The sequence below is a fragment of the Pyrgilauda ruficollis genome, unplaced genomic scaffold (assembly GCF_017590135.1).
Source record: "Pyrgilauda ruficollis isolate IOZ18807 unplaced genomic scaffold, ASM1759013v1 scaffold11, whole genome shotgun sequence".
In the NCBI taxonomy this organism is placed as follows: domain Eukaryota; kingdom Metazoa; phylum Chordata; class Aves; order Passeriformes; family Passeridae; genus Pyrgilauda; species Pyrgilauda ruficollis.
Window position 1 is genome coordinate 12,011,010 of NW_024509210.1, and position 21,413 is coordinate 12,032,422.

Sequence of the window (21,413 nt, forward strand, 5' to 3'; positions counted from 1 at the left end):
CACAGTATAATCCATTTATTAGCATACCTTGTGAGCCATTGGTGGTGATCCAGAGGACATAACAGCTTTGGCACTTGACTGATTTCAGAGGTACTCAGCCCTTAGTAGAAAAGGATTTTAATAGGACTTGAGTGGGCTACTACACAAACAAGTTTCTGATGTGGCAAGTTAAATAATTTTCCAAAGAAGGCAAAATGTAACCCAGGAGCTGTGCATTAGTCCAGGTCAAGTTGCCTTGTTCTACAAGGAGTAGTCCCAACTTGGTTACCAGCAGAGGTGATTCTGTTCTCTCTAACTGTAAGAAACTCCCAGTGAGTCTATCAAAATAGTTAAATACCACAGTGTAGTTTCATCTCTCTGAAGTTTTCATCTGATTGCCAAATATACACATAAAAATCTCTCTTCAAGTGGTTGATGAATCACTGCAGCTCTTCTGGGGTGAAAAGACTTCAGGATACAGGCTTCAGAAAGAAAGGAAGACAGACAAAAGGCAGATGTACCTCTGTTACCCCTGAGATAGCAAATGCCCACTTTTCTTGTTCCTCACCAATACCTCCAGTCATATCTTAGAGAAACTGATCTGTTATTTTCTGCTACAGGCTTACAGAGATTACAAGGATAATTGACATCATGTCCAGGTTAATAAACAGCTGCCTGATTAATCATAGCTTAGAACATAATTCATAGAAATCATCAGAACAGTGTTCAGCCACAAGAAAGTGATAAATCTTTAATCCAGCTTCAGGTAGCCAAAGTGTGAACAGGTTTGACATAGTACCACTGCAGGCACTGCAGGTCAGGAAGACCCCAGTACTGAGGCAGTCTTTGGAGCACTGGGGCAGCCTTTGGAGGACTGCAGTATTCTCTCAAAGGGGGATAGGAGCAGCACTAAGAGCTGCTCCTCAGATCCTTACCATAGCCATGTTTCTACTCCTGCCAATGGTCCTAGCCACTCACAGTGATGGTCCCTTTCTCACACAACCATGATATGTGAGAATTCTGCTATGGAAAGTTCTCTCAGAGCATCCATGTGGCACAGTGCAGCCACCAGCAACACTGACTGAGCTCTCAGCTCCTGGAACCAGTGCACATGCATTAGCCTTATCCAAAGGACTATTGCTGTGAAGATGGACTGTCTCAGCCCTCCATGTGTGTCAGCACAGGGAAAGGTCTACACAGCTCTCCAGGTGCTCCCTGCCCAGAGCTCCCTAAACAGAACTACAGCAATTTCTGTGAGCTTGGTGGGACTGCTGCACCTACCTGAGACACATGGGGAGCTAACCTCAGTGGGTTTTCATCCCCTTGAAGCAAGGCTGCCACCAAGACCACACTAGCAAGTTTAAAACTAGCTCCAGCATACAGACACAGCACTGAAATCACTTACAGAATTGCCTGCTATAGAAAACTGTACTCAAATAATCAGCAGGGGATACAGCCTCCCCTGGCAAAGTGCATTCCGTTGTTTACCAAAGTTTAAAGATCCATCAGAAAGAGAAGACAGAGAGACAGTCAGCATGTTATCAGACACCTAGACAGTTTGGATTGAAGAGAGACAGAGAAGCCACAGCCTTAGAAAAGGAACTATCTCTAGAAAAATGCATAACAGAGAATATAAAGCCAGGCCCCTTATTTCCTCTCGTGGCTGAGAACACAAGGACAGATGGTACTTAATGAAAACAAAAGGCAATTAATTCAGGAACCATAAAAAGAAATTATGTGCTATGGAGAATAAAATTATAATGGTTTTAATTGCCAGAAAATACTAGGATTGAAAGCTTAGTTAGATTAAAACCAAAAAATTTAAACATTTATATGGAAGATGAAGGCTGGTTACATTAAATAGTTTTTAAAAGTTAGGAATATAAAATCTTACACTTTAGGGAAAAAAAAAAAGAATGACAGTGTTTGTACAGCACCTAGAGGATCGAGTATTTGTACTTCAATTTTTAATGATAATATTATAATAATATTACTTGCATTACTATTATAATAAGATAATAGTAATGCAAGTAATTAATTTAAATGGGTCAAGAACAAAATTCCCCAGAAGGAAAGGTTGTTAAAACTTGTTCAGCACAACTCATACTATTATCCTTTGAAACATCTGCTGCTGTCCAACATTCCAAATACAGTCCTAGGGTGACTGAGTGCTGTTCATCCAACCAAGCAGTTCCAGTTAGCCTCAGTGGCAAAGCACATGAGTTTGGTTTGGGCCACAGTGCCAGGTTAAACAGTGAAGAGCAACAGCTGTGTCCTGAAACAGGCCAGGTCAATGTAGGAGAGTACTGACAGGCTCACCTACAGCACCAGTAAGGTATAAAAGTAGGCAAAGGAGATTGGATACTTCCCTCCTCCTGGTTCATGCAGGACTCAAACGGTGCAATTACAAGGATTCTCACAGCTTTCATAGTGACAAGATCTAGGAGAAAGAAATATTTTAAACTAGAACATGGGAATTTCAGAAGGCAATGCCAGGCCCACATCTCACTTGTGTTACATGGTAATTTATGCTAACTCCTGAATGGCCACTTGCTAAGTAAGCTTAGGTAAATAACCTCACAGTGCCATCCTTCAGGTGTTTCTATCCCTGTTGGGGTTATGGCTATAAACTGAAAGATCAAACCAGGTTAAACTAGAGATGTGACAGCACCCAAGGCACAGAAACTCCATTTGAGCTGCTGTAGCATGCTGGCTCAGGGGAAGCTGAAGGTAAAAGTCAAATCTCTCCATGTTTCCCAGACAGGTACTGCTCCTGCCAGTATAGAACTTGGCATTTAATCCCCCACAGGATGAGAGATCTGTGACATAATTGCCCTCAGTCCTCTTGGCATTTTAATGCCTGGGAGATAAGGAGCAGTCTGCACCTTGCATTTTAGAGACTCTGCCAGGAGCCATAGGACAACATGGCCAGTGGAGCCAAGCACAGTGCTGCCAAGGGAACAAGTCTGGCATTTTAAACAGGGTTATCAGCACAAAGCTGTGCTCAAGACATTCAGCACCTCGAGAAGAGGCACAAACAGATCAGATTTGTCTCAAAGGCCAGTTTGCAGGGGTCCTGACATTGCATGTTTTAAAGATTCTAACAATTCTCCATTAAAATAAAGTTTGCAAGCAGGATTTTAGAACAGTGCATTGCAACACTGGTAGTCCAACTATCCTATAATACCTGGATAGGGTAAATGAAACTATATAGTTTAGCCTTCACACACAAAAATCAGCCACCTAGTCAGGTCAGCACCTCTATATTAAGCTAATTTATAGAAGACAAATTAAAGCTTTAGGCAATCAGTACTTCTTGAATCCAAGGTAATTTCTAGGATTCTGTCACCACATGCCCTGTAATTTGACAATGCTAATCCAGAGACTGTGCTCTGCCTTCTGTTCTTGCATTGGTAATATCTAGATACTGAACACCTCAATGCCCTGAGTGCAAACCTTTCAGACAGCAGGTCAGTGCCTGACCCAGTTACTGCCTACCCAAAACATGCACATCTGGCACAAGCTCCACGTGTCCCATTCTGTATTAATCCTCCACATTTAAGCCCTTGGTTATACATCAAAGCTTTTTACTCCTCCTCCTGCTCAAACCTGTCTCCTCTCTGCTTTATCTGTACACAGTGAGAAGATGCTGCACTGCACAGCTATTAAGGCACTTAGCCCTTCTGTCTACTTATATTTTTTTACTACTCAAGAATAATATATTAACTTTAAAAAGTGCTTAAGGCATAAGAAGGAATTCTGTTCATTTGTTTGGATTGAAACAGAAGGAAGAAATTGTAATATTCAATAACCCCTGCTTTCTCTCAGCATTGTATCTGTTCAGGCTGAGAACTACAGCTTGATGACAGTGCTTGCATACCCTCAAGTTAATCCAGTTTACTCCCACTGAGAGGAATGGAAAGAGAAAGAGTGCAAAGAAGAGAAAAAAGGAAGCATGGCCCAGAGGTCTCAAGAATAGGACACACTTCACCAAAGTGGGAAGCTGCTTAGCAGCACACTTACTGTTTTTCACAAGGAGTGAGTAATTTGCTTGAGGTGTATCTATACGCCAGGAGTAATTCCATGTTTCATGGAAAACTGTGAACACAGAAATACTAAAGACTAGCAGCACAAACAAAGGGCAGCTAATAACTATGATGAATAAGAGACCAGTAGGAAGTCCCCACAGTGCTGTTAAATCATGATTCAATGCCTGAATATTTGAGATTAACATTACATTTGGATTTAAGAAAAATGACATGTCTATTCAGCCACTTGAGGTCAGTCTTTTAAGTTCTTCATAATAATCATGAGGGCAAGAAAGCTACTGCCTCTCACACCAACAACTGATTCTAGAAGATGCTATTTAGGGGAAGTAAAAAAAAGCCCAACCACACACACAAACTAGTATAGCAAAAAAGCAGCAATAAAACCACAGCATCTGGCAGCTGGAAATGTGACAAAGGATTACAGCAGGAGGGACAAGCATCTCTTAGTCTAGGCAGACACTTGAAAAGGATCCTATGGGAGCAGACCTACTATTCAGAAGAGAAAAGATTTCCCCTAGAGACATATCAGGGAAGCTAAAAAACCCAATTGTTGGCCTGTTCCACAACTCAGGTCAAATCTTCTCATTCCTGGAACTGAAGAGAGCTGTTATGAAAAAAAAAAAGTGAAGATTTCCACTATGCCAGCACCTAATGCCATCTTCCAAGCATCTCACCTCTCCTTGTATCATGTTTCAACTGTCCAAACATACAACCATGAATAGATTTGCAGCAGTAGGTATCTCTCTACTTCTACCATTTCTGTGTGCCAGGGCAAAGGAATAAGTGTGATTGCATTAAAGGATTCGGATATTTAGAGCAACATATACTGATCATTGTTACCACTGTGCACCTGCTTTCTCTGCTTACAGATTACAGAGTAAAGTGAAACCAAAGACTTTAAAGAATCAGTCATAACTGTTTTCCTTCCAGTTCTACATTAAAATCTTTTGCCAATGTCCAATGTCAAAATAAATCTCCATCAGTCACAGACCAGAAGCCACAGCCTTCTGCTGCTGCAAGGCAAAAGGACCACGTGCTGAAATTCCAAGAGCTCAGTCATTTTCATTTTAGCTTGGTCACTTTCTTGATCCAGGGTACAAATTTGCTGACCTTTGTGTACACACCGGGCGAATCCTTCCGACCACAGCCATACCCCCAGGAAGTGATGCCCAAAATGATCCAGCGTCCATTTGATCTCTGACACATGAGTGGCCCTCCACTGTCACCCTGGCAGCTGTCCACACGTTTATCTTCAGAGAGGTTCCCAGCACAAATCATGCGGTTGGTGAACTTCCGCCCGTAACGAGCCTCACAGTCTTCCCGTGGGAGAAGGGGCACCACCCCCTGCAGCAGGGTTCTGGAATAGGACTTCCCTGGAATAAAACAGACCAGCCAGACTGATTCACATACAGGCAACAGTAGTGACCTGGTGCAACAGTGCAACCAGACACTTACACATTTCTTGTCAAGTCTGCAGCATAGAAGTAGGCTGAGCTCAGCATCTCTGAAACCACGAGAACTTCAGAAAACAGTGATGCCAAGCCAGACCACAAAAAAAGAGCTCTAAGATCAAAGATGTGGGGAAGAGGGTTGTAGAAAAAGGTTAGATCAAAGGATGAGTCTTACTCCTGAGTCTGTCAACAAGTAACTTGAACCTTGTTCAATTTATCTCACCTCTCCAAATCTCAATTTCCTCCTCAGTAAAGCAAGGACAGAGTTTTCTCAAGAAAATAAATGTAGTAGTATATGTTAAGTGCTCAATTCTCAGAAAAGTTTTAGAAGATGTTTCAGAGGCATTCAAATATTATTCAAAGGGAATTCCCTTCATCTTTGGCCAGACTTGAGTTTATTTGATCCCATCTCTTTATTAGCCCAGGGTTGCTCAGAACATAAGGCTAATGTGCTATATTAGAGTATGACCTTGCTGTGCCCAAGGTTTATGTAAGTTCACAAGGTAGTAGGTAACTGCTCCTCATTGAGAAAGCAGGGTTTGGTGCGTGGGAAGGATTCTAGCCACTAAGCTCCAATACAGCTTAAGGTAGTTACATTGCTAAGTTGCTCCTTGATCCACCCCAAACATCCTGAAGTGACACGTGCAACTGGCACAACTGGACTCCAAAGGCAAACACGTACTTGCAGTTAAAAAGCTGCGGTAATAGCTAGGGAAACAGCTGAGGACAGGCAAGTCCAAAATCAGCAGATGAGCTCCTGGGGCTTTTGGCAGGAAATCTTTCTAAATGTATGGCTTTTCTCCAGTCATAGCAGCCCCAGAAAGGCCTCCGTGCTCCCTTTTATGTAGGAAGCTTCACAGCAATATGCTCAAAGAGGACAGGTCCAGGCTGTCTTGAACCCAGAGCAGAAACCAGACTCAGAGTCCATCTGTCCTTGCAGAAATACACACGGAGATTAAGCAAGGTAGTCTGAGAGAGATTTCTCACTGAGAGCTCCTTCTACCTCTAAGCTCTCACTTCACTATGACAGTACCATGAAGAAGGCAGGTCATGGAAACATGGGGGCCTCTCACAGGCTTGGTATAGCGGCTCTGCACAGGCTGCTGCTCCCTTAGGGGTCTACTGTGGGCAAACACGTGTAGAAATGGGAAGAAAGAGAGGACTGTGGCCAGATGGCAGCATTGGTCTCTCCCACAGCTTCAGAGGGATGCTATGGAAACCAAAGCTTTCACCAATATTGAGCAGACTCAATAAGCCTCAAAAGCAGATGAAAATGCAATACCACAAAACCCAACTCATCTTCCTATTCCTTAGCACCATGCACTGGCACAGACAAGGGGAGCAGTGAGAACATAGCCTTCAATTGACATAAATTAATGGCCCATTTAGGCTTCTGAAGGCAAATTTCCTCACCTCTCTTGCCTCTCAAAGCCCCACCACTCACCTGTGTCTCCCCAGCCAGAGATGATGCAGGCTTGCCTGTTGATGTCAGACCTCTCTCTCCTGTCAGGCAGGCAGACGGGCAGAACGTGGTGATTGAAGGAGAGACAGTGCCCTTCTCTGCCCCGCATCCGGACCAGGGCTATGTCATTGTCATTGCTGCCAGCCCAGTAGTTCCTGTGGAGGACAATCCGCTCCACAGGCAGCTCCCTCTCAAACTCATCCTTCACACCTGTGTGGTAATCGCCCACACGCAGGAGGTAGCGCCGCACATCAACACCAAACCTGGAGAAAATCAGACTCAAGATCTCAATACTCCTGCTAGAGGAAAGCAGACTTACACAAGTCTCAGTTGCTATGAGACTGAACCACCTCCTCACACCACAGTGGTAAAACAATTCCAGTTGCAGAACTGCAGGACCTCTTTAGCAGATATGATCATGCCAGCTGTTGCAGATTTGGCGTCCCAAATCACTGTCTACCAGGCACAGGGCTTTTGTTCCTATAAAAATTATTATTATAGTTGCAACAGGCTTGTGAACCGACCTGTTCACAGTTCCTTAAAGCACTTAAAATGTCAAAATGCTGTTTCCCTTTGTGCTGTAAAGCCTCAGAGTTATCCCCATAAGCATTCCAAGATCATACACGTCACAACCTGGACGTCTTACTTTAGAAACTTTGCTCATGTACTTCCACTGGTCTAGGAGGATAAGCTTGTATGAGGTTATCTTGTCCATCATTGAGTATCCCTCGGGGCTCCCCACTCCCAAACACACCTTTTGAAGCAGTGGGCTGCAGTCACCACCCAGCAGCTGCTGATCAGTGTTGCTCCGCACAGCAGACGAGTATCTCGACGAAAACCCTTCAGCCGCAGTGAGGCCTGCCATGGCCAGCTGCCTCTGAAGAAGAAACGGGAATAAGTGGTCTCACACACATGGGAGCCATTTTCCTCTTTTCCCATCCACTCTGTCTCATCTGAGCTCAGCTGGCTTGCATTCTTCCCTAGATACTGGTTCAAACCAAGTTCAAAAATCACCAGTGAAAATGCATTAATGTAGTCAGCATCTGCCAGGCTATTTCCAGAGCCTGAAGGAAAGCTGAAATCAGTCTGACTCAGCAATTACAACGTAGTACCTCAGAGACTTGTTTCCACCTATGATCCTTTTCTTGCGACGATGAAGCAGGCGCATCCCACACACACCAGACTCTGGACCTGCATGGCAATGTTAGAGCAGTTGGGTAGGGACCTTCAGTATCAGCATTGCTGTCACAGAGCCAAATACCATTCAGTTTCTCTGAGGTCATTAATCCTCAAGGTAATTGACTGTGTTGTGTTGTGCCTATGGAATTCATAGAACATTTGATCCCCCAGGTTTCCTTAATTTCACTGGAGGTGCCTACCTGAAGTCTCTATAGTCTCACACCAAGAGTGGAACCTATACTTATACTTCCTCAGTACTCTAAACCCCAAAGGTTGCTTATGGGTGCTATTCTAAGGAAGTGTATGGTGACTTGGCTGTGGAGAAATTCTGCAGTCTCAAAGGCCTGACATGGGTGGAGCTCCTCAGACTAATTTGGAACACTCTGTGCTTCTAAGAAGATACACTGAAAACAAGAAAAACATAGGAGGTGCAGGACAGGACATGCTTATTTTGTAGGTGAAGTTTCAGCCGAAGACAAGAATGACAGGGAAAAACCACAAAAGCATGCAGAGATTCTAAACCAGAGCTCCAGATTCCTGCATAGAAGAAATGGGAATGTCACCTGTTCTCCTGATATCTTGGACCTTTTCTTCCACGTAGTCACAGATAACCCCAGCATCCTCACTGTGCCAGCAGCTGTGAATCCTGGTGTCAGGTGTGGCACATTGCCCCAGGGTGTGCTCCATGCCACTGCATTCTATGTTGTCCAGATGGATGGGCCCATGGCCTTCGCCAAAATAAGCCATTGCCCTGGCTTTTGCTGTACCACTGCAATTAGAGAGAAGGTGTCTAATCTGCAGTGAGCAGGAGCCAAGTGAACCTGAGGCACCAGTGTATTTTAAGTGGAATAATATTTATGTGTCACTCCACACACAGACAGTAGTAGAATGAGAAGAGCAACCTACTCCCTCAAGCATATCTGGCTGTGCCAAAACTAAAACTAAGCCCCCAGAAACAAGTCCAGAAGTGCTCCCGAGAGCTGTTTCTGTCTGTAAGATGCCTGTAGCACAGCTCTTACCTGAATCCCAGTTGCCTGCAAACCACTGCAGCATCTCTGTCTGTCCAGTCATTGTCACAGACACTGCCCCACTGCCCATTCAGCAATACCTCAACCCGGCCCTCCGTGGTGCTCTCTCCATCCACCAGCCGCACAGGAGGCCCTGAAGGAGGAAACACATGGGCTGCTGCAATCCAAATAACCAGAGGGGTCAGGTGTCCAAAACTTGGGTTCTATGGAAAAAGATGAATCCTAGATATCAGTAAGCTTAAAACAAAAGGAAAAAAAAAAAAAAAGGGGGGGGGGGGAAGAAAAAAAGTTTTTGAAAGGAGTGTGTCTACATGAAGACATTTTACCTCTGTGCTGAATCAGAAGACTATATACATACTAATTTATTTAATACATACTGGAAATCATCAGTGGATCATACTCTGAAAGCTGAGTAAAGAGGAGAATAAGAACAGAAAGAAAGTTATTAACTCCTAAGCCAAGAGTTAGACAAGCTTAAACATGCCTGGGAAAAAATCCATTGAATTGTAAAAATACAACATGATTCTAAGCAAGACAAGGGTTCTACATCCAGGAAAAACAAAAATGTTGGATGCCAGCTATTTCAATAACAAATGTCTGACAAACTGGAAAGTCTCCTGTAGTAAGGAAAGGGGAGAGCATGAGGCATTATATAAATGAAGAAATTATACTAACTTGAAATACTTTCACAATTTTAATTAGAAGTGTGCCATCCACACAAGGGAGTGCAAACAGCAACTCCTTGCATCTGAAATCCTCCTGTCTTGGCAAGATGTGGCACTAATGTAACCACACCTATGTTTCCTAAAAGGTCTAGTTAAAGCGTTCCCGTGAGCAATGGCACGCTAAGGCAGCCACTGTCCCTCAGCCCCTGAGGTTTGTTTCAGAGACTGCCAATACAGCTCTCTCCAGTTTCCACTTATCTGCTGGTCTGATAGTAAGTCTGGTGGAGCCACGGATTTGTGGCTCTGTCCTAATTCAGGCAGGGCTCATTCCTCCTCAAAAAGCAGACCCCTTGTTGAAACAGCACAGGAAAAACTCCCACATTTGCCAGAGCTTCCAAGGGAATAGACCAGAAGGTGAAACTTTGCCACTGTTCAGGGCAAGAGTAAGGTGAGTTACCCAGGCTGCCATCCATGACCGTGTTGCTTTCTGGGGAACAGCGCACTCCTAGATCCTCAGCATGGGAGCAGTCATGCTGCCCCCAGTTGCTGTGGGGACAGTCCAGGAGAGACAGCTCTGTCCCCACACATGCCACATCATCCAGTAAGATGAAGCCTTGGCCAGCAGCATAGTCTCCTTCAGAGGCCAGGGCAGCAGGACCACTAGAGGAAGGAAACAGAAAATAACATTGAAACTCTAAGTGCCACAGAAGTATCAAAGCTCAAATCCAAAGAGAAACTCCCCCACTTAACTATGGTACTGGTGGCCTCCTGACCTAAACCACTCAGTGGACACAGAGGATGACAACCAAGCACCCTCACATCTCACCAGCTTCAGTTTTCAGGAAGGCCTCTCAGACCAGTCTATTTTCTAGTGTTTGGTCAAAGGCACAGAGAGCCAGCAGAGGCTTCTTTCCAGTTATAGCAGGTACATCAGTTTGGGGAGGGGCTGGCAGAGGAGGCATCAAAAATGTCAACATTTAAGTAATTCTACTTCTTTTTATAGGAAGCAGATACCTGGAATTGAACTGCAGAAAGCTGCAAACTTTGAGGCACTAAAAGATAGTATGTAGCTGAACTCAAAGGAAAGACTTTAGTACAGTCTTTCTTTCATCTATAAAGTTGAAATTTTAAAAGACCCTAATCATGTTAAAAAAATCCACATAACCCCATTTTACTAGCTCAAAGGCAAGAGTATCCTGATTTTAAATCTTTCCCAAACTCCTTCCTGAAGGGATGACAGCTCAGCAATGGGCTAAAAATCCCCATTACTACTCTCTTTTGCCCTAATGGTCTTTGTTCAGCTATTGAGGGTGATACATTTGGAGCAGATAGGTGATATCCTTCTACTGACAGAGCAGAAAAGACACCTGCAAATTTAAGGAGCATTAAATAAGATACTCAGACTTTGCTGAGGGGTTCATAAGGACAGTATTAAGCCTGTTATCTGCTTTCAAAACAGGCTGAGGCAAGAAATTATAGATTTATTTTTGCCCCTTGGAAAGGATGTGGATACCTATTAATCTTTCCTTAATAAGTTCTGTAATGGTAATAAGCCTTATAACAAACAAAGACAGCGTTGAAGGATTAAGATCTAGCCTATCCCAGTGAAGCATGATGGAATCTAATCCTTGAAATTAGGAAGCACAGACACTACACACTCTCAGTCCTACCTGAAGCCCAGCTGCCTGCAGACCACTTGGGCACCGAGGTCTGTCCAGCCATCATCGCACACTGTGCCCCAGTCTCCATTGTAGTAAACTTCCACCCTGCCTTCGCTGGGGCTGCGGCCGCCAGCCAGCCGGACCGTGCCCTCTGCAGGGGGTGGGAGAAGGAAAGGGCAGCACTCAGCAGGAGAGAAAAGAAACAGCCTGTGCACCATGGCTAGGTCTCTGTACCACCCACGAGTGAAAGAAACAAAAGAGACAGATGTCTGTGGGTACTCAAAATACAAACATTCATTGCTTCCAAACATACCCATCTGTCAGGGGAGGATTCATTTCAGCCTTTCCACACTACCTGAGCAAAACCATGGGAACACCACCAAGTCTGCCTCTGATCCATTCCCTTACTCTCTGTCTCCACATCCGGCAGCCCTTGTGGGAGCCATATATGGAAGCTGTGCAGGATCCTGAACCAGGGCTTACCTGCTGAGCAAGCTGAGTAATGTGGGGGTGAGACCGACCGCATCTGACAGAGCTGTACATCTGTACCTGTGAAAGGGTCACAGGAGACCCCAGCATCTTCAATGTGGTCACAGTTTTGCTGTCCCCAGTCACTCTTCTTGCACTGATCAAGGGAGAGTTCATTCCCTGAGCACTGCACTTCATCCAGCAGGATTGGGCCAGATCCCTGCCCATAGTGAGCCCATGACAAGGCTTTTGGGGTCCCACTGTAAACATTACAGACATGTATGCTCAGTAAGGAAGGCCACAGTCTTGTGTGCTCAGATTCTGCCTTGCACAGGGACTCTCCTATGCTGGGTCATTATCTTCCCATAGATCATCTGTATTTTTGACACAGTGGAGTTGCCAACTGTTAATTGAAATATGTTACTGGAAAGTTTGTAATGAGCCCTTCCAGCAAATAACGAAAATGTTACTACAACACTACAACATGAACAGTTCAGACTTCTGCAGACAACGATGTAACATCAGTCTCAGTTACAATCTCATAACAGGCAAAACTCCTAAAACTGAGGGATCTCAAATTTGAACAGTCTATTTTAAATAATCCTGTACTGATGTGATTTTCAAGAATGCTCAGTATACAACAGCTCCCATGTTAAACATTGAATGTTAAACACAGAAGAATGAGGTGGTCTCTCTTGCTTTCCTGTCTGAAGAGGATAAGGACAGCCAGTGAAACTAGATGTGTTTAAACTTAACCAAGTAAGCAGCTGCAGTTCACATATGGAAATCACCATTACAAGTTGTCATTGAGGCCAACAAGATTTGTATTAGGACATATGCAAAAATTATGAACAGGGGTAAACACAAACAATCCTGAGACAGGAATGTACCTTTTTTTTTTTTTTTTTTTTTTTTTTTAACACAGCACAAACCCATAAAATTGAAAAGAATGGGGTACAAAATCCCTTCGTAGGATGATCAGTCCAGAATTATGTTTCCCAGGGTTTCTGTGTATCTCCTATAGGAAGGGCTGTGAAGGGCAGTAAAGGGACAATGAAGGGACATGCTTTCATGTTCTTCATTCTGCCTACTTCTATTACTACTCCATGACAGACAGCAAGGAAATTACCTGAGTCCCAGCTGTCTACAGACTACTTCAGCATCCCGGTCGTCCCACTGATCATCACAGATGGTTCCCCACTTGCCATCATGGTAAACCTCCACTCGCCCTTCAAAGCTCTCCTTCCCCCCAACTATACGAAGTGGGGCACCTACACCTGTGCTTCAAGAAAGGAAAAGAGAGCACAACAGAACAAGACAGAGACAAAGCACATCCAGCAGTTTAGGGTGTAGAACCACTCTCTAGCTAGAGGAGCTCTCATGATGCTGTCTTATCACATCCTCCCTTCTAGACCCCCCCACAAGTACCCGTGATTGCAGCCCCCAGAGTGGGGTACTGCTGGTCCAGAGATGTCTCCTTAATTGGCTGCTGTAGTGACCAGGAGTTTTCTGCCTGCAGACAAAAACCTGGCTTGATAAAAAGGGCATGTGGTCATAAGCATCAGCCATCTTTGGGAGATTGAGATCTTTCCCTGGAGATTTACCTTCTGGAGGAACGCAAGTTACCACGGCACTCCCCTGGTTACAAGCTCCTGACAGAGCTTCCTGATAGCCACACTGCAGCAGGGCTTCCTCGTCTCCATGGCAGTTTGCTGACTGCAGGTGCAGGGGAACAGGCCATGGTCCAGGATGACTCTTCTTCCCAGCTGTGCCGATCTCACTGGTACAGAGGATGCAAGAGAGCAATGAAATGCCACAGCATGGCTTGATTTACAAGTTCCCTCCGGTGTTTTGACTCTCCAGTCCAGCTGTGGCATTTCACCTCCCAGTGTGCCCAGTTAATTGGAAGTGCATAAAGGGGTGACCATTTACAGTCTAATGGGAAAGCACAAGCAAGCACACAGCACATCCTAGTCCTTTTATATGCCCACCTACAGCAGAGGAATTGGTGTAGTCAGAAATAGCACTCTTGTTTGAAAGCAATGAACAAACCCATCAATAGACTCAAACACCAAACTATCTGAATCACCTTCCCTCTCTGTGGACCTTATCTCTTTGCTATTTGGAAGTTTGAATGTCCAAATCCCAGATACCAAAAGAGAGCTCATACTCCCAAAATTTCTGGTAGAGCACAATAGTAACTCTAGTTGATGATCATAAAAAAGGGAATTGATCTCACAGCTCACTTTTCACAGCCTGGAGCATGAAGCAGAAACTATTGTTTGAAAAAATTCTTGCAAATGCTGATTGGGTTGGGGGTAGCCACAGAAAGAGAACAGTACAAAAGGACCCTGGTAAGTGGGAAATTAGACCACAAAACAAACTCCTTTCTGCCAGCCAACACACTGTGCCAGAGGGACTGTAACCACAGAGGCTGCTCTTTCAAAAGCCACACGAGTATGTACCTCTCACAACCAGACTGAGGTTCCCACCTGAGACCTAGTTGCCTGCAGACAACACTGGCATCCCAGTCAGTCCAGTGGTCAGCACAGATGGTTCCCCAGAGTCCATTGAAGTACAGCTCCACACTACTGTCTTCAGCCAACCGCACAGCACCTTCCAAAAGAGAAAAAAAACCAACCAAAACCAGTTGCTATCTGCTGATAGAAGTTTCAGACCAGCAAGTCTTGGACTTTGCATGTAGCTGAGCTGAACTGCACTTGGCTTCCTTCATCCCTGTTTTACCTGTGCTGGCACTAAAGCGATGTGCATGAAAGAGTGGGATATGGCACCTTCCCACTTCCAGCAATGGCTGATTGGGAAGATGGTTGTTTTATGGTCTTTTCAAATCCATGGTAACACCAGCAGGAAATTTGGCGTCTGCAAAAGCTCTTGGATTCTCCTTCTGTGGAATGGGGCTGATTTTACATGCTGTCTTCAAAGGGTGTGTGAAAATCTATCTAATTACTTCTGAAACTCCACTGATCTATTTCCATCAACCACTTCATCAACTATTTCCATCATGCACTTCACCTGCATGACTCTGTTGCTAGAGTGAGATGTTCAGTAACAACAGATGAATCCTCTTTAAATTCTCTAAGAAAAGGAAGTGCCAGTGTAAATACCCTTTCAATTCCCACCCCACTAAAAATTTTACCACTGTTTAGAAAGCACATCTCCTCACTCAGTTACGTACTTGCAGAAGGACACACCTGTCTGCAGCACCTCACTGTAGGCACACAGCCCCACTACACTTATATTCTTCCCTTTAATGAAGCCATCTTTGAAAGCACATCAACTAGCAAGGGAAAAGACTGTCAATTCATTTATTAAACTGGTGTTTCAACTGTTCTGCAAAATGCAGGAAAAGCAAGGAAGGTCAGAAAACGACATTTTCAAGAATGCTGCACAGTAGCCAATCCATTGAGAGAGCTCAGCTCCTTGCTTGCCTCAAAGTAAGCAGTAGTCCTTCTGCCATCACTGAGGAAATTTAACACAAGCCTATGACCTGCCTTGCCACAGAAGATTTTATATTAAAGAAGTTTATATTTGAACTGCTACGCTTATATCAGAGGAATGCTCTGATGTGGACCCTAAAGGAGCAGAAGTGGGTTGTTTTCTACATAACTGAAACTGTTTCCAAAGCGGCATAAGTTAGTAGTAGAAAAAAAGAAGTCTCCTTGTATGAGAATAAAACATCTATACAAGGCATTACAGCTACAGCAGCTTAAATCCACCCCCTACTATATACAGACGTTCTTCTCCCACACAGGCTAACCTCTACTATTAATTATTTCAACAATTCAGAACAGTCTTTGTACGGTGCTTTTTTCACAGGGTGTTCCACCTGCCACTTACAAGTCTGTGCAGCACACATTGCTGGCTTGAGCCCTGAGGCAGCACAGCCCTTACCTTGGTTACAGTCACAGTTGGCCCAGCCGATGGCCCCTGACACAAGCCTGTAGAAGCACCAGGGTGTCGTTCCCCCGTCTGGGTTCCTGCAGAAGTTGTGGTCCCCCAGGCCACGGTCTGGGTACTGCTGAACGTAATCAGGGAACTCTGCCCAGTTGAGACACTGTGCCCCGGCCTCGGTGACCGCCAGTGAGCCGTTGTAGTACCCGAGAGGGCCCACAGCACACACGCTGGGCGCTGGGCACAGGAAGGGAGAGTTAGCATCACCTAAGGCATCACACACCAAAGCTCAGACAACATGGGACACACCAGCTGGTTATGAGAAATACCCCTGGTGTCTGCAGTCTCAGCTGCTGCTTGCTTGATGCAAACTCTTATCGCTCTTCAAGGTGCTGCTCAAAGAATATTCATAATACTCACTGTCTAAACCACAAATTGATCTGAAGCAATGGACTGCCCAGACAGACCTTTGAAGAGTGTTAACTTAGGGCCCAAACATGATAATTTGAACTGATTCCCATTAATGTACATGCAATACATGTACTCACTTTGGAGCAGAACTGTACAAAGCAGGAAGGTGGGAAATGACACTGTATTTCATTGCATGTACGTTCTCTATACACATGAGCAGATCACCTGGTTTATCTGAGCTTGGGTAATACACTGGAAGAGAAAGGGAATTTATTTTGTGGGAAGTGCAGGTGCCAATGTCTCAGTGCCCATGTGAAATATCCAGTGTAGAAATACCCAATAATTAATTTATTATGGTCCTTAACAAAGGAGAAAACTATCCATTCATGGCACTGAAATAATGAAGTGGGGAAAAAACACCCAGTTTTGTGGGCTTTATAGAGTCCATAACATGGGAAGAGTAGACTGAGAAAGGGACATTTACAGCTCTATTCACTAAGTAAACAGAAAGAAGCCAACACTTTCAGAAAACCCTTCTGCACCTGGGGCAAAGAGCAGGGGTACAAAGTAACTTTGCATCATGTCATTTGCCTTCTAGCCACCGTCAGGCCCAGAGGGGGTAAGTGACAGCTGAAGGTCAAATGCAAGGTACAAAAATGAGAAGCAGTTGGAAGTCAATGCCTGGAAAACAAATCATATGTGTGGCATCAATTGGGACCCTCAGAGAGGGTGTCTGAGAATTCAGTAGTTATTAGAGCAGAGAAAAGGTAAGCATGTAAAAAAGACCAAGGCAAAGAAAGAGATTAAAGGAAAAGAACATGTGGGAGGAGCAGGGAGCTGCAAGAGCATTCAACATGAAGGAACAGAGGTAGTCTGGCCATGTTGGTGAAGGAGATAAACAGGCATTGGGACAAGAGAAAAGATTGAAGAAGTGATGAAAAGAAAGGAAGAAGGCCAGGTAGCAGTGGTTTATTGTGCCTATGGTCTCACATCACCACTGGAGGAAAGAGCCTGCCCAGTGACTGAATTAATAACTTCTTGTTCTTACCTGCACTCTGCAAATGGTTTTGGTTGGGCTTGGATCCCAGGAAAGCCTGGAAAAAGAAACAGAGCAAAAGCAGAGAGATGATTATCCAATGAAATAAACATGGGCATGTCCTAAAAGCAGCTCAGCTTCAGGCAAACACACCCTAGTAACCATCCTCTTCCTTGGTCTCCCCATTGCTCCTCTTCAAATACAACCATAGCTCTGTCCACTTAAAACAAAATTAATAGCTACTGGCCTGCAGAGATTTACCCTTGATCTAAGCACTGCATTACTGAGCTCTGCTTGGTTTTGGGTTTTTTTTTCCAACAGAGTTGGAAGTCTGAGTGATATGCCTATGGAAAGGAAATCTAGAAGAAAATCATTATTATCAGTAAGAAAAATAATATGTACTCATTCTCTCACTGTTTATAGGGCAAGTCATCTACAGCTATAGTAGCAGATATTTATCTACTTGAGTGACAGGATGATGCTCTCAGAATACCTGTTAAAATGGTAATAAACATCCATGTATAAAGTGGGAAACATCCAACGAAGAAAATCCAAGGCCTTTTGAGGATTCTGGTTTTAATACTTGAAAATATGATATGGCCTATGATGTTGTTATCGAAATGAGGTTAAATAGCCAAGACCAAAAAATATGAAACAAAGTCCTCAGAATTCTAGCATCCTGTCTGGCCCCAAAACTTCATTTCCTCTTATAGGCAGGGTTTTTTTGTGGTTGTAATGTGACTATAGGCTGACAGACAGATCTCCACTCAACATCACTACATGATGGGCAAGCAAGTGCAAGACCTTCACAGACTCAGAGTGAAAAGAATAAACTGTACATGCTTCTGCTAGCTCCTTGTAGTTTAATTCGTTTCTAAACATTCTAAATGAACATTTCTAATACTTTTATATGACGAAAGAGTTGTAATTCACAGAGCAGAGATGTGCAGCTAAAGGATACTAGCTGTTGGTAATGGTTGTGGTTTTCTTCAAAATGCAGTAATTTTGCCTCTCTCAGTTTCACCTCTTCCTGGAAAATAGGAACAGTTAAATTTGGAATTAAACCAAATCCACTTCTGGAATTAGCAGAGGTAATTCCCACAGAAGCCTGACAAGAACAACACCTATTCATGTCAGATATAATTTTCAAATCAAGCTTATGAATATGATCCAGAAGGTGCTGACAACCATGGCCAAGCTCCAGCATCACCTCCCAGAAGTCAGAATGGATACTGCATATGGAGATAAATTCCTGACACAGTTCAGTAGTAGCAGATCAGATCTCAGGTTCATATGCACGAAGAGATACACAGATAAACCCTTTCCAGGCAAAAAATTCATCTATCTGCATGTATCAGGCTGTTGCAAGCCCACATAAGGGTTTCTGGACCAACAACACTGAAGGACTTAGCTGAGGATCTCAAAGCTATTTGCAGAGAGTAGAAAGTGAGCTAAGCTGTACTTTTGTGACTGCACCACAATCCAGGTCCCTCAGTCCCTAGCTTTTAGTGCACACCTGCAGACACATGTAAGCCTGCCAGCGATACAAGGATGGGTCAGACTAATAACAGGATATATATGAGAGACTGAACCTGGGGACCATAAACAAAAGTACTTCAGTCCAAGTAATAAACTTCCCTTCTAATGAAAAATTAATTTCTGTCAGTTTCTGTAGCAACTTCCAAAATACCCCAACGCTGACTATCGCCACCAATTAAATTCAGTGCAAACAGCCTATGCTGCAGGCATTGTCCCAGGCCTGTGCAGCTATAAATCATCTGTCCACAAGCAAGAGAGACAATCAGCAAAGAACAGAAATAAAGGATCTTTCCTGCCAAGGTCACCGCAGTGCCTGAGAAACCCAAGCCAAAGCATCTGCAAGCCCTTGTGTATTCTGCTTTCTTGGTTTATTTCTTTTTCTGAAGTTATATGCATAATTAAACAAATCTCTCCCCAAGCCCCCAGTCCTTCCCAGAGACCACAGCTGCCTAAATGCTCTAGAAAACATAGTCAAGTAATAACAAGATCCACTTACAGTGAGGATATTAAAAGAGCCATGTGACTTACAAGCAGATAGAAAAACAACCTTTTCTTACCTCCACACATCTGAGACAGGATAGCAGACTTGAGAGCTCTACCAGGAGCCCGAGTATTTTGGAGATTTCCATCCCTCGTACAAAGTGAGCAGAAGGTTCTTCAAGCATCACATTCTCGTTCAGCTGCCAGTGTCTGCTTTCCCACGCTAGCCGCTCCGCACCCGAGGGAGCGGGGTGCCTTTTCCATTTCTACGCAGGGAAAGGGACGTGAGGAAAGGGATCAAAGTTCCCCGCAGCATCTTAGAATTTCACTTTCCCGTTCCTCTCCCCATCTTTTCTCATGAATTCTTCTCTTCAGAAAGGGGAAGAAGAGAGGAGAGAAATAAGGGAACAGAACATGTCCCCGAATTTCTCTAGCACATTGGAAGACGAGCAGAGGCGAGCACAAGCGGTAAGGGCTGTGTCTTAGCCCTCTGTTCACCTCGCTGTCCCCTCCTCTCCGCAGCCTCCCGTGCTCCAGGTACGCGCTGCTCCCAGCGCCAGTCTCCGCCTCCCCGCCCCTTCTGCCCAGCGGCGGGGCCAGCCGCCCGCTCGTCTCCTCTCCTGCAATGCTCCTTCCCCAGCTGCCTTTCCCCCTCTTCCCAAGGCACAGAGGCTGCAGCACGGTAAGGAGCTGGGGCTGCGTCCTATTGCAAAGCCCCCAGCAACAACTGGGAAAGGCAACGGCGTGTGCGCGTACATTTGCCAGAGATTAGACTTCTTGGAAGGAATCTGGACTTTATCCCCCCCACCGCTGCCTCCTCGATTAGCAGCTTGCAGCTTCCCGAGGTCAGCTCTCTTCAGATTTGAACCCACGTACATGGGACCCAGAAAACTCTACATTAAGCAGCTTCCAGATCTCCCCCGGAAAATCCACAGGTGGCACAGCCCTCTCCAGGGTGCTCCCAATTTTCAGCCCTGTATCTTGCCATCATGGGTATTGCCACCACAGAACTTTGCCATCGAGCGTCTCCTTGACCTTGGGCTATATTTTTCCTCAATTGGCTAGGATGCTTTCCAGAGGGTTAATCATTATTGTATTACCATGAACAATCCCATCCCATGGGGGGTTTTAGTGTTTTCAACTTGCTGGTCCTCCATAGGAATTAGGTTTCAAGGCTACAAGCTGTAAATACTACTAAATCTAAGAAGGCAATTTGTTCATTTGAAGCTGTTCAGTCTTGGAAATACTTTTTTACACATTCCTTGTGCTGCTTCTCTGCTCAGTCTAATGGGCATTTCTTATATTCTGATTTTGGAGCAATGAACTCGTGGTGTTATACAGCATGAAACATGAAGGTCACCTTTAGAAATGAGCTCACTTCTGGCCAAGTCTGCTGAGTAGCACTTCCAAAGACACCTTCAGCATAAAAACAAGGAACAGGCTGCTAAAAATCTACTGACTTGACAAAAAGCCTCTTTTTTTTCTTCCTTCATTTTTGCCCATTACTCACTTCATGTGACAGTTTTGTGTTGCTTCATCCTCAGTCACTCATCAAAGGCAAGGAAATTTCCCTCCATGCTGGATCTTTAGGAGTTGCTAAGTGGTAAAAAGAAGATGTTTCTGGAGTGGATTTGGCCAAGAATTACACTCAGTTAATTAGGAGCAAATCTCCTATATCCTCATAGTCAGGGAGGCAGACGATCAGGGCAGCAGGGGATGGAAATAGCTTAGATGCTGCATCACACTATAACTCTCAGGCAGCAGTAGCACAAAGGAGCAGAACAAAATAAAAATATGGGACTGTGTTAGAACCACTTCCTCCACTGAACACACAAGGAAAGGACATACTGGAAATAGGAACAGAAATTCTATTAGCATTCAGAGAAACTAGCTCCTTACTAGAGGTTGCTGATGCTCATTCAGAACTCCATCCCATGAGACTCTCCCCGTTCAGGCCTCTGACACACAGGGTTTAACACCTCTAGCAGAAGCCTGCACTGGATTTCTCTCATGGTACCTTCTAAGTTGCTTCCCTGTCACGGCAAAGTCTTCCTAAAAAAAGTGATTTAATAGATAAAGTAATTTTAAAAGAA

At 44.4% G+C, this 21,413-nt stretch overlaps 1 protein-coding gene across 1 annotated transcript; it reads right to left on the reverse strand.

The window, feature by feature from the left end:
• Window positions 1–1,169: 1,169 nt before the first annotated feature.
• Window positions 1,170–19,496, reverse strand: LOC121357190 (neurotrypsin-like). Its single transcript, XM_041474272.1, has 15 exons — window positions 19,398–19,496; window positions 17,314–17,359; window positions 15,855–16,091; window positions 14,435–14,558; window positions 13,547–13,722; window positions 13,072–13,219; window positions 12,024–12,202; window positions 11,484–11,625; window positions 10,271–10,473; window positions 9,140–9,281; window positions 8,684–8,889; window positions 8,054–8,132; window positions 7,696–7,818; window positions 6,924–7,204; window positions 1,170–5,401 (listed from the first exon to the last, which is right to left on the reverse strand). Exons 1-15 carry the CDS (start codon window positions 19,467–19,469, stop codon window positions 5,091–5,093), a joined length of 2,469 nt encoding a protein of 822 aa, XP_041330206.1. The 5' UTR covers window positions 19,470–19,496; the 3' UTR covers window positions 1,170–5,090.
• Window positions 19,497–21,413: the final 1,917 nt, after the last annotated feature.